The sequence below is a fragment of the Crocuta crocuta genome, unplaced genomic scaffold, assembly GCF_008692635.1.
Source record: "Crocuta crocuta isolate KB4526 unplaced genomic scaffold, BGI_CrCroc_1.0 scaffold61, whole genome shotgun sequence".
Taxonomy (NCBI): domain Eukaryota; kingdom Metazoa; phylum Chordata; class Mammalia; order Carnivora; family Hyaenidae; genus Crocuta; species Crocuta crocuta.
The window spans coordinates 10,393,535-10,405,061 of record NW_027528369.1 but is presented as its reverse complement, the minus strand read 5'-3'; the positions used below and the strand labels follow the sequence as shown (position 1 = coordinate 10,405,061).

Genomic DNA, 11,527 nt, shown 5'->3' with positions numbered 1-11,527 from the left:
CAAGGCCGCGCTCCTGCCTCGCCCTCCCCCCGCCCCTCCCGCTCCCACGTTTGAAGTTAATAAATGGAAGCGCCTATCACCGCCGCCATCGGTTGCGCGCCTTATCAGCGCGGCACATCTATCTCCTCGCGGAACAAAAGGCGCACAGAGGCGCGGGCAGCTGCGCCCCGGCTTTGGTGAGGGCGCGGGGGGGGGGCGGTGGCCCCAAGCGCCTGGCCCCCTCCCCTCCACCCCTCCACACCCGCGGCCTGGTCGCAGGTGAGGCCGGCGCGGCGGGCGCACAGCTGCGAGGGCCGCACGCACAGCCGCGGGCAGAGGGCGNGGCGCCCGGGCTGGGGGGGGGGTGGGGAACTGCAGAGGGAGGGTGCCCAGCCCCCCTGCTGCGCCCCCACTCCTGCCCGGATCCTGGCTGCGCTGAGCGTGAGCAGCGGGGGGCTCGCCTGTGCGCCCCGTGCGTCCCAGGCCCCAGGCACACCCTGGCCGACCCAGCTGGGCCCGCGCTCGCCCCGCGGGAGGCCTTATCAGCGCAGTTGATCGGTTCCCAGCCCGAGATCTCCCTGCCCGCGCTATCTGTGTTTCTCATCACGCTGAAACACACACACGCACACACGAGAACAGGCGAGCAGAGGCGCACAAGGGGAGGAGGGGAAAAAGAAACCAGAGAACCAGCGCAGATCGGGGACCGTGGGTGGTTTTAATACTTAAGTTGACTTGATAGAAGGCGACTTTCAGAAAACATGTCCCGCTTGCACATCGGAGGAGTGGGTTACGGGAACCCAGATTTACGCTTGCGTTGCCCCTTTCTAGGCCCTGAGGGGTAGACACCCCCCCAGGCCCGCGCACATGGCATCCCAGTGGCAGTGGTCATGTGGACAGAAGTGGCAGTGCCCGGGTGCCTACCGCTGGGCAGAGGACTGGGGCCCGCTCTTCGCTTCCCATCTGGCCGGGGAGATGCGACCCCCCAGAGGGACCACGTGCCCAGGCCTTGGCAGCAAAGGCGCGAAGTTACTGGCAGGAGGCGGGAGAGGTGCTTCCTGGGTGCTCGCTCTCTCGCTCCTCGCCAGTGGCCCAGAGCGCGCGGCGCTTTTACCACCGGGCTTTGGCAGTACGGACTTACAACCGCGCAGGCCCCTGGGGAGCGGCCCACAGGTCGGACCGGCGAGAAACACGGGACACAAGCAGAGGCCACGGTGACCTGGGGCCTAGCCCCTGGAAGCCCCCTTTCCTGACTTGGGAGCAGTAGCGTAGCCCCCTCGGATGAGTGGCGTGGGGGAGTGGGTGGAGGGGGTGCCTGCCGGCTGCACGTGCGGCATTGGCAGGGACAGAGAGTAAGGTCGGACCTCCAGGAGGCAGTCCCCGGGCAGGGCAGGGTCGAGTTGGAGACCCCAGAGACAGGGCTGGGGGGGGGGTTCTGATCGGCTGGAAGCGAGCGCACGGGCTGCGGTGGCGGCACCCATCTCCGTCCCCAGCCACGCGGCTCTAGGGCCGGCAGAAGAGGCGGGGGCGCGGGCCGTCCCCGCACTGAGCCATGCGTTTCCAGGAGGCCCGAGTGCCCCCTCTCCCTCCCAGGTCTCTCTGTTTCTCCCTCTAGATACAAAGCCTGGGAGAGTCAACCGCGCGGCGAGATAAGATCACAATTTCAGCCCGTCCCGACAGAGCGATCTTATCAGGACGGGACTTGCAGAATGGAATATTTTAAACTTTATCTGAGCCCAGATCGGGGCCGCCTTATCGCCGCACCATCTCAGCGATGCGGGGGAGGGGCAGGGCGCGAGCTGGNCCAGGCGGATCCTGGTTCCGTGCGGCCTGGCCCCGCCCCACAGGGCCCCGCCCCCGGCCCTGGGTAGACCTCCGTCTTTCTTGGCTCCTCCTTCGGTCCCGCAGCTTTGTCCTCAGGCCACACTCTGATTCAGCGACCTGTCCGGTCTCGCCGCCCCGCGGCCCAACTTCAGGCCTCTCTGGGCCCGCCCCTAGGGCCTAGCTCCGCCCCCGAGCCTGGCTCGGCCTCGCCGTGCTCGCCCCCTCGCCCCGCCCCAGGCTTCCCGTGGCTCCGCCCCCAGGCCCATGGGGCCCTCCCCCTCAGGACCCCTGGGCTCTACGGCTCCCCCAGCCCTCTGCCTGCGGGGTGCGGGCAGCAAGGGCTTCGTCAGGAAACCCTAGGCCTCGACGCCCCACGGTGTCTTGAGCCAGATTTGGGGTGTGGAGTCGGCTGCGGCCGGGTGGGGGCTTCCGTCCGAGACTGTGCTGGAAGCAGCATCCGGGGTCTGCCGTCCACGTGAAGTGTGGGGACCTCTGGGCCCTGGTCCCCTGGACTCCCGGCCGGCTGTAAACCCCGGAGGGCCGGCTCCCCCTGCAGCAGCCCGTTCCCCCCCAGGGCGCCCCTGCTGAGGGGCCGCGCAGGAGGCCCCTCCGTGGGCTGAGCGGGCACCTGCGTCCCCTCCCGCCTGGGGCACAGTCAGTGCCGTGTCTTCTAGCCCTGGAAATGGAGACAGCTTCTCCTATCTTTGGGGGTATGTTCACGGGACCCCAAGGGCCCCCCCATTCCATTTTCCGGTGCAGCTCAAGTCCAGGTTTGTCCCCAAACTGAACTGTATTCTTTTAATATTCTCGGCCTGCACCTGGTACCTGCTCCGTCTGCCCCTCGTTCAGAAGAAGTCGGGAGAGAGCAGGGCCCAGGCGCTGACCAGACCTCTGCAGAGAAGACACCTGGGCGCCTGTCCCGATGATTATCACAACTGTCAGCCGCAGAGGCCGACCTTGCGCCCCGCCTGTGAGGCACCCCGTTATCTACACCCCCGTCCCACGGAGGAGGAGAAGGATTGGGCCTGGGCACTCTCACGGCACCTCCACTGCTCTCCGGGGGCCTCCGGGCAGGAGAGGGGCAGGCGGGCCAGAGGCTGAGGTCTCCCCACACGTCCACCACCGGACAGATGGGCGCACCGAGGCCGGGAGGCCAGGAGACCGGCCCACTCGGCTCACCGGCCCTTCCTGCTCCCTGCCCGGGGCCGGTGGGTGCAGCCTTCCTACAGCGGCCTCGAGCTGGACCCTCTCTGGCGAGAGTGGGGCCCACGGTTGGCTGGTTGGCTCAGGGCTCCCACCAGTCCGGGCTTTCTGTGGGCCTTACCATCAGTCCCATAGGAGGGCCTCTCTTAGGGCGGGGCCTCTATAGGGGTGGGAGGAAGATTCTAGAGGAGGGCTGCGAGCTGGCACCAGGGCTCCTTGGAGGCCCCGCTGGCAGTGAGTGGTGCCCGGGCTGGCGCTGCTGCAGCGGCTGGAGATGCACGTGGAGGAGGGTTCCGAGGGTCAGGGAAGAGAGAGCCGGGACTGATCTGCGGCATTTGGGGTGCAGGGAAGACAGGCGTCGCTCTGACTACTTGTTTCGCATATTGTTTAAAAAACGAGGCCCCTGAGGGGAAGGACACGTCCGATTTCCCAGTGACTTTGAGTCACAGGTGGGTCGGAAACAGAGCCTGCTGACTGGCACCGACTACCATTTTGAGGGCCTGGTTGCAAAACATGTAGGGCCTCTTGTTTAAAAATTAAAAATTTCAGGGCAGCCAAAGTAGGGCATTAAACCAAGCGTGGGGTCGCATGAACGGGTCACACGCCCACGAAGCCAGGACAGTCCTGACCCCGGCCAGGGCTGTCTCCGGAGCACCTTCCTTCTAAACTTTGCCCCTTCTGTCTGTCCTGGGGGCGGGGTCATTAGCCCATCGTCCAGATGAGGAGCCCGCGGGGGCCAGGGGCAGGGTCACAGGGCCCCGGCCGCACAGGCCCTACACCCTCAGGACACGTCTGTTGATAATGACCACACGCTGAGGACAGAGAGCAAGCGGTGCTGTCAGAGGAAGGCCTGTGTGAGCCCAGAGGAAGAGCCTGGGGAGTCCAGGGTGGCTGCCCGGAGAAGGTGACATCCGCATGTGGCTTTGCAGGGGTCCCTGATCAGGTGGGAGAGGAGAAGCAGAGTGTGGGGTTGCTGAGGGTGTCCAGGCTAAGCCCACCTGGCCCCCTCCCCCCCTCCCCCCACCGTGGACTGCCCTTGTGCACCCGTCTCCACCTGCCCCTGCAAGTGTGCACGTCCAGAAGCCACTGGTGGAGAAAAGGGGACTGTGTTCAGCCGGAGTGCAGGGCTGTCGATGCCCAGGGTGGAGCTGGGCCGCCTGGTTGTTCCCCGCTCCCTGGATCCGAGCTTTTGGGCAGCTGCCCGCTGGGGCCCCAAGGCTCCCTGGAGGCCTCCTGGGCAGGGCTTTGGCCCGGGCGCCCGCTCTAAGGCCGATGTCATCGTCACCGTCCGCCCCGCCTTAGGGAGCCCTGGCCTTGGCTCACGCCACACGTGTGCTGTGCTCTGGAGGTCAGGGCCGCCAGACGCACCCAGGCAGAGGCTGGCAAGCCGGGCCCGGGACACCGGACAAGATGTGCTCTCAAGCACGCGGGGGGGGTCGTGGTGGTGATGAAGACGCCGAGGCTCAGAGTGGCCCTGCAGCTCGGATGAGGGAGACCTGGGGTGTAACCCCAGGCGGCTGCGCTCCAGAGCCTGGCCTGGGAGCAGGGAGGACTGAGTCCAAACCCCACCTCTGCCATTGTGGAGGGCGTGACCCTGCCCCGGTCCTTGATCAGTCGGGTCCCTGGATTCCGTATACGTAAGTGGGGGTGGGGGTGCGACCCCTCGGGGCTCCTCTGGCCTCAACCGCACTGGGGCTCTGGGCTCCGGTCCTCTGCCCTCTGCCCTGTGGGCATGCTCCGTGCTGCCTCCCCACCAGGAGGGCCCCCCCAGGCTGGGCAGCTGCTGGGGGTGGGGAAGGGGCTTCCACGTGCCAGGCCCTGCACTTTCGGGCTATGACCCAGGGAGCCACAGAATGTCCCAGAAACTTAAGGGGGCTCCTGATGGAGGAAGAGGATGCTCAGGACAGAGTGGTGGGAAGAGGCTTTCTCAGCTAACAGAAAAGCGGGTGCAGAGGTTGGGGTAAGTCTGGGGCTGGAGCAGACTTGGGGTGCGTCAGGAGGCCAGGCCACAGCAGGGGCTTCTTTCTGTGTTACTGCCTCCCAGTGTCCAGGATTTCACCTCCGTATAGCTCTGAGATGCGCCCCGATACAGTGCCACCAGCCCACCCTGCTTCCAGGCCCTATCTCCATCACCACTGCCATCGCCACCCACTGGTCCCCCACGGCCACTGCTGCCTGCCCCCCGCTGCAGACTGAAGGCAGCGGGGCCTTCCCAGAAGCCCTGTGTGACGGCCTCAGCATCTGCCCTGCCCCAGGCTCCCTTCTCATCTGAACCTCCTCGTGTGTGTGTCCTGTGGCCACAGGGCCTTTGCACAAGCTGTTCCTGCTGCCGGGCACACTCTTCCTCAGGGAAGGCCCTCACCTCTCCCAGACAAGGTGAGGCTCCCCTCTCTGTTCCAGCTGCCAGGGCCCAGAGTCTCTTCTGTGGCACCAGGAGCTCCATCACCTCACACCAGCAGGGACAGGAGCGGCGCGGTGCGCGGCGTCTTGATGCCGGACCCGTGATGAGCACGAATACGGAGTGGAGGTGGGGGGGGTGGAGTCAGTGCACAGCCTGCTCAGAGCAGCTTTCTGAAGGAGGGACTGTTAGAATTCCCGTTTGCCAGAAGAGTAAACTGAGGCTCCGAGAAGTGAAGTCACTTGCCCAAGGCCGCACAGCAGGTAAGCGGCCGCGCCGGTTTCCTCCCTTCCTCCCACATGCTGTTCCAGAGTGGAAGCTGCTGGCTNTTTAAGTCACTTCCTGTTGCAATGGGGGGATAATGAGTTTTAAGCACCACGTGACTCTGTAAGGAGGTCAAACGGCAGCGAGGATGTCAAAGTAAATTAAGTCAGGGATCAGGAGGCCGCCCGCGGGAGGCCGGGGGCTTGGGGCTTGCAGACCGGGCGTGGGCAGTCGGCCCGCAGCTGGGACCCCGTCCCATCTGCACCGCTCACCCCCGGGTGTCGGGGGGGCGGGGAGGGCCGGCCGGGCCCANCCCAGCGCCCTCCCCCTCCTCCCCACCCTGCACCTCCCCCCTCCCCACCCAGCGCGCAGGGAGCCCCACTTGAGGCGCTGCAGGTACAAGCGTGAACAACACGCGCGTCCTCGGAGTCCGGCAGGAGGGTGACCGTGGTCGTCGAGGGCCGGCTACCTCGGTCCACAGATGGTCACAGAGGCCACAAAGAAGAAGTGCTGTTTGGGCAAAGGGCTGAGGGAGGGGAGGGGGCAGCGGGAGGCTGGCCGAGGGGAGAGGGTCCAGACAGTGGAGGAGACGCGGCTGCGTCCAGCGGCCACAGTCCGGAGCCCTCGGAGGGAGCCTCTGAACGCTGGGGCTGGAAAAGTTTTGGGCGATCATCGTGCCCATTCGATGGCTGGGAGAGCTGAGGTCTCCAGGGGATGGCGGCAAACCCAAGGTTTCCTGCTCCGGCCAGAGCCCTGCGGGCCCTGGTGCTCGCCCCACGCAGCAGAGCACACTGCCCTCTCCCCCAGGCCCCAGAAACGGGGTGCAGTTGGTTCCAGCCCAGCCAAACCCCCAGGAAGGCCCATGCTGGCCCCTCCCACATGGGGGCTCCAGGGAGGAGGCCACACTGTGTGGCTGGTGAGGGAGGCGCTGTCCTATGGGAAAGGGGTCGTGGCCGTGGGTGCCCGGGCCCAGAGTGGCCAGGAGGGAGAGAGAGCCCCAAAGGGCCATCATCCCACAGCAGGGGGCCCTGGGGCTGGAAGGCAGCCTTCCCGGGAAATGATGGGCTACTGTCTACACACTGGACTGGCGGGAAATGGGGGGCTGGAGGGACGTGGCCTCTGGGCTGCACCTCCACAGCCCACATGAGCACAGTCACAGGTGATGCGGCAGGGCCCAGGGGGCCCCTAGGCTCATCCCCTTATGGGGGTGCTTCAGGAGCCCCAATGCTGGGGAGCGCCCCAGAGGGCAAGGATTCAGGTCTTCCCTGGCGGCGCTCCTATGAGACTGTCTCTCATAATCCCAAGTCTCCCCACTGTGCGAGCGTGGCCGCCTGCCCTTGCCCGGGAGACGGGCCTCTCTGACGGGTCTGCGGCCCAGGAGCTTTAACAGTGTGGTCCGGGGGTTCCCCCGAGCGGGTGTGCCATGGGAAGCCTCCCCTTACGGGGCCTGGGGGTGGGGGCCGCATGCCTGCTCCTCCCTCCTGCTTCCCCCTCGGGGGGCCGCCCACGCCCCAGGCCAGGCCAGGCCCCGGGACCACCCGTCCTGCCCTGTCGCCCTGCTGGTGGCACTAAAGGGTCGGTGGGATCGGGCTTTGGGCCCAGGGCAGAACGCAGCTGAAGGCTGCGCCCATTTATGTGATCTTGCTGCTAACACGTGCGCCCAGCCGTCCCCCTGCCTGCCTGGGTGCCCAGCTGTGTGGGGGAGACGCCAGCAACGCTGGCCTGAGGGAGCTGCAGGCCTCAGGCTGCTCGCGCCCCAACCCTCTCCTGGGTGTGTGCGGCCCACTCCCGTGGCTCACATCGAGCTTCGGGGCACCCGCCCCGGGCCCTCCTGAAGGCCAGGTCCCCCACGCCAGACCGCGGGTGGGCATGTCTCCCGCGTTGGCGGTGGGAGCTGGCGGGCACCCTGCCCCGGGGCTGGCGGCTCATCCGCCCCAGCACCCCAGCTGGGCCGATGCTGCCACCTGCTGGCCAGGCAGCGTCCTGCACCTCTGACTTGCAATCCGGGTAGGGGTCTGCCCTTTCCCTCGGGTTCCCAGCGACCCGGACGCGCTGGGTCCCCGGCTGTCTCAGGCATGAGGAGTTGAACAGGGGCCCCAGGGGTCTGCATCCCCAAATCAGCAGGTGGCCGTTCTCAGACACAGCTCAGACTCACTCCACCCCAATCCCAAACTCCACCCCTGTGCCCCGCATCTGACGCCCTGCTACCGAGACCCCCGAAGGAGACCAAAGCCCCCGACTCACAACAGAACCTGTCTAGAGGCTCCCCGAAGCAGGGCTGCATGTGGCTCACTTCCCAGCAAACAGCAGGCACGCAAACGTGAGATGGGCGGCCCGGGGCCCTCCCTGGGGCCCTGGAGACAGCTTGCGCAGGGCTGGAGATGCACGGACCGGAGGGGCTTGGACGAGGGGGAGCCCCTGGGAAGGGTGTTCCTGGCTGAGGAAGGTGAGCAGGGGTGGGTGGGGGCCCCCGTGGGCCTGGGCAGAAGCGCTGAGACACCACTTAAGGCCTCACCCTCCTCTCCCCACACACCGCTGGGCACGGCTCCGAGCGCCCCTGACGCTCCATCCCAGAGGCAGGACATGATGGGTGCTGGACTCTGGACAGCCCGGCCTGCCCTCCGGGCACTTGTCCCGGACACTGGGGCCTTGGACGGTTGTCTTTGGGACACGGTGGGCCCCGAGGCCTGAGCCTTTGGTGGGGTGGTGTCTCCGGCTTTGACCCCTTGTACTACTTTTGCTGCCTTCCCGGGCCCCTAGACTGAGCTGTGCTGACTGCTTCCCGACACTGCTCTCCCGCTCCGATCCCCGAGGGCCCCAGCGGCGAAGCTTCGGAAACACTGCTAAAGGCCATGCTCACAACCCCGGAGGAGCTGGCGGGACGCTGGGCTGCGGGGGCGGGGCGGCTTCGCAGAGCCACACAGCCCTGGCGACGGGACGGGAGCGGCAGCTAAAGCCGCGGAGGCAGGGCCGGCAGGAGGCCAGGCAGCACAGCCACAGGCTTCCCGTGAACAGCGACGGTGGACCTAACGGGAGGAGGCACAAAGGTCTGCACGGTACGCCTCAGGGTCGCCGTGTTTTATTCGTCAGCACTGAAGGCATTCTGAGTGGCACACAGCACCTTTTAGAAAGGCAATCTGGGCCCAGTTTGGTCTCTTTCAACATATCAAAATAAACACTTTGACACACATTGCACCCAAGGTAAAAAAGGAAAAACAGAGCAACACAAACCATGAACCTCAGAGATGCCCAAGGGAGCCCCTCTTGCCCGCCTGCCCCCCTTGAAGACACAATTCCATAAACAGGACGTGCGCGCTGACCCCCGGGTCCTGTCAGTGCTCGAGACGCCTCCCTGACCGGGCGGCCGCGCCACGCCCCGGCCCTGAGCGTCCCGCCGGGCCGCTCCTCCGACCGTGCCCGTGGGGCCAGGGAGCCAGTGAAAGACTTGCCGGGGCCGCTGGTGCTGGTGGGCCTTGGTGCAGCGCCCGTCTCCCCGCCCATCCCCCCAGGTGAGACACACCAAGGAAGCCTGAATTCACATTACGACATGAAATAGCACCAGAAATTCAGAGTAAAATTGCTGATACTTGCAGCGGAGAGCTCCTTGTGGGAGGAAGGCTCTAGGAAGGGCAGCCGCAGAGGCAGGGCACCTGGGGAGGGAGAGCCGGCGGGAGCTGGCTGGTGAGTGCCTTTCTCCGCCTTCCAGATGGGAACCCAGTCCCCAGGGGCCGAGGTGCACTGCAGACAGTGGCCAGCACCTCTCTGTGGTCAGAGCGGCCCACTGGCTCACAGCTCTTCCAGCGGGGAGAGCCCAGCCCTGAAGTGTGGCTTCTAAGCAATTCCAGCAACAGCAGCAACAAGAGTAAGGGGAGCCACCTGACCGGAGGCTGCCTCAGCTCCCTCCCCTGCTAGGTGACACGCAGGAGGACCCCGTGCAAGCCTGCAGACGGAGTGTCTGTGGCGTGCTGAGCCTCGGCAGTGGGGCACGCAGGGCAGGGCGCCGCCTCCTCTTCAAGTTCTTGGGACCGAGAAAAGAGCCGTACGGTCTCGAAGGGGCTGCAGCTGGCCTGGCCCTCACGCTCACCTTCTACCTAGAGAGGGATTGCTGTCCACCCCAGGCCCCGCTCAGAGCATCACAGTCTCAGCCCTAATACCAAACTCAGCATTTGCATGAGGCAGGTGGATTAGCACGTGGCCACCCACCCAACACCCTTAGAGAACCGGGGCCTGTCAGCATAGACGGGAGCCCCCACTTGCTGGGTGGATCCAAGCCCTGCTGCCAGGTACTCACTCGTGTCTATAAATTACTCTGAAGGGTCTTTCTTTAGAGGGATCTTGAAGCTGGTGACTCTCTGCCCAAAGAGCTGGCTGAGGAGGTCATTCTGGGACTCGGCGGTCCGGCAGGCTCGGGGCTTGGCAGGTTCAGCACCGTGGACAGCTCTGTCCCTCTTGGGGGTTCTGGGCAGGGGTCTCCCCTGGGGGCAGGCCTTGCCCTGCCCCTCCTTGGGGCGCCTGCAGTCCCCGTGGGTGTGGCCAGGCCCCGCCTGCCGCTGCTGCTCCGAGGGCTGGGGTGGCATCGTGCCCTTCTGGCTACTGGGCCTGGCCTTGGTGGGGAGCACGCGGCTGGGCGTCGCCTGCTTCCGGGGGGCCCGGGGGGGCTTGTCAGGGACCGAGTGGGCTCTCCCCAGGCTTCTCACACTTTCACTCCTGGCTGGCCCTGGGGCCCGGCCCTTCCTCCTCTTTTCACTGACCTCCCCATCTTCCCTGGGGCCCAAGCTCCCCCGGGGCCCCTGGTCACCGGCTTCCCTTGGCCCCTTGGGAGAGCCCTTGGCTGGGGCTCGAGGACGATGCTTGTCTGGGGCGGGGCCCTGGCCTGGGCAGTTGGGCTTGGCTGGGGTGGTGGCTGTCTCACTCTGGAGCTGCCCGCTGGCCGGCTGGGGCTGGCTGCCGCCCGATGTCTTGGTGCTGTGCCGGGGCCCCCCCCCGCCCTGGGAGCTGGGGCTCAGCTTGGCCTTGAGGGTGATGGGTTTCGGCCTGTCCTCGGTGCCATGGGCTAGCTCTCGGGCTGTCGGACTGGCCACAGCCTTCTTCAGCTGCACCGGGAACCTGGGGGCTTTGCTGGGAGTGGGCACGGCTGACCTGTCCTTTGACAAACTCCGGCAGCCCAAAGCCTTGGCGGCACTGCCTTTGTGGGAGGGGCTCCCTGCACCGCCCTCAGGCAGCAGGGGCCCCGCGGACACCTGCTTCTCCTTCCGGAGCAGGGAGGGGGCTTCCAGGCCACGGTCTGGGGCACGTTTGCCGGGGGCGCCTGGGGTCCTGCCTCTCCCTGAGAACGGGCCAGCGGCCCTCTTTTTCTCTCCGTCTTGGCCTCTGGCCCCCGGCCGGGGCAACGAGCCCCCCAGAGGGAGAGCCTGCTGCAGGCGAGGCGGGGGGCCGCCTGGAGAGGCCTCCCTCTGCGAGCTCTCTAGGGCCCCATCCAGCTTGTGGCCGTCTCTGCCATCAGCCGAGGCCGCGGGGAAAGGAGACAGAGCCGGGGGCAGGAGCGCCGGGACGTCAGAGGGCAGGTCGCCCCCGGAGGCCGGGCGGCCCGCAGGGTCTGCAGGCCGCTCGGGGGCGCCGGGNCCCGTGCCCTCTGCGCGGGGGCGCCGGGCCTCCGCACGCCGCGGAACGTGAACGGCTGCCGCGCCTTCCGCAGGTGCTTGTCCATGTGCCGGTCGAACTGCTCCTTCTTGGCGAAGGTGTAGTTGCAGGCGCTGCACACGAAGGAGCGCCGGCTGATGTGCGTGACGTCGGCACACAGCTCGCAGGCGTAGAGCGGCGTGTGCGGCGGCTCCAGCTCCGCGCTCGCGCCGTGCGCCCCAC

At 66.6% G+C, this 11,527-nt stretch overlaps 1 protein-coding gene across 1 annotated transcript in view; it reads right to left on the bottom strand.

Annotated features, from left to right (window-relative positions):
- Nucleotides 1-8,747: 8,747 nt before the first annotated feature.
- ZNF469 (zinc finger protein 469) overlaps nt 8,748-11,527 on the bottom strand; it is a 13,015-nt gene continuing 10,235 nt past the window's right edge. The window contains 2 exon segments of the mRNA XM_077754184.1: nt 8,748-11,286; nt 11,289-11,508. Of these exon segments, the coding sequence (XP_077610310.1) occupies nt 9,970-11,286; nt 11,289-11,508 (1,537 nt within the window). The 3' untranslated portion in view covers nt 8,748-9,969.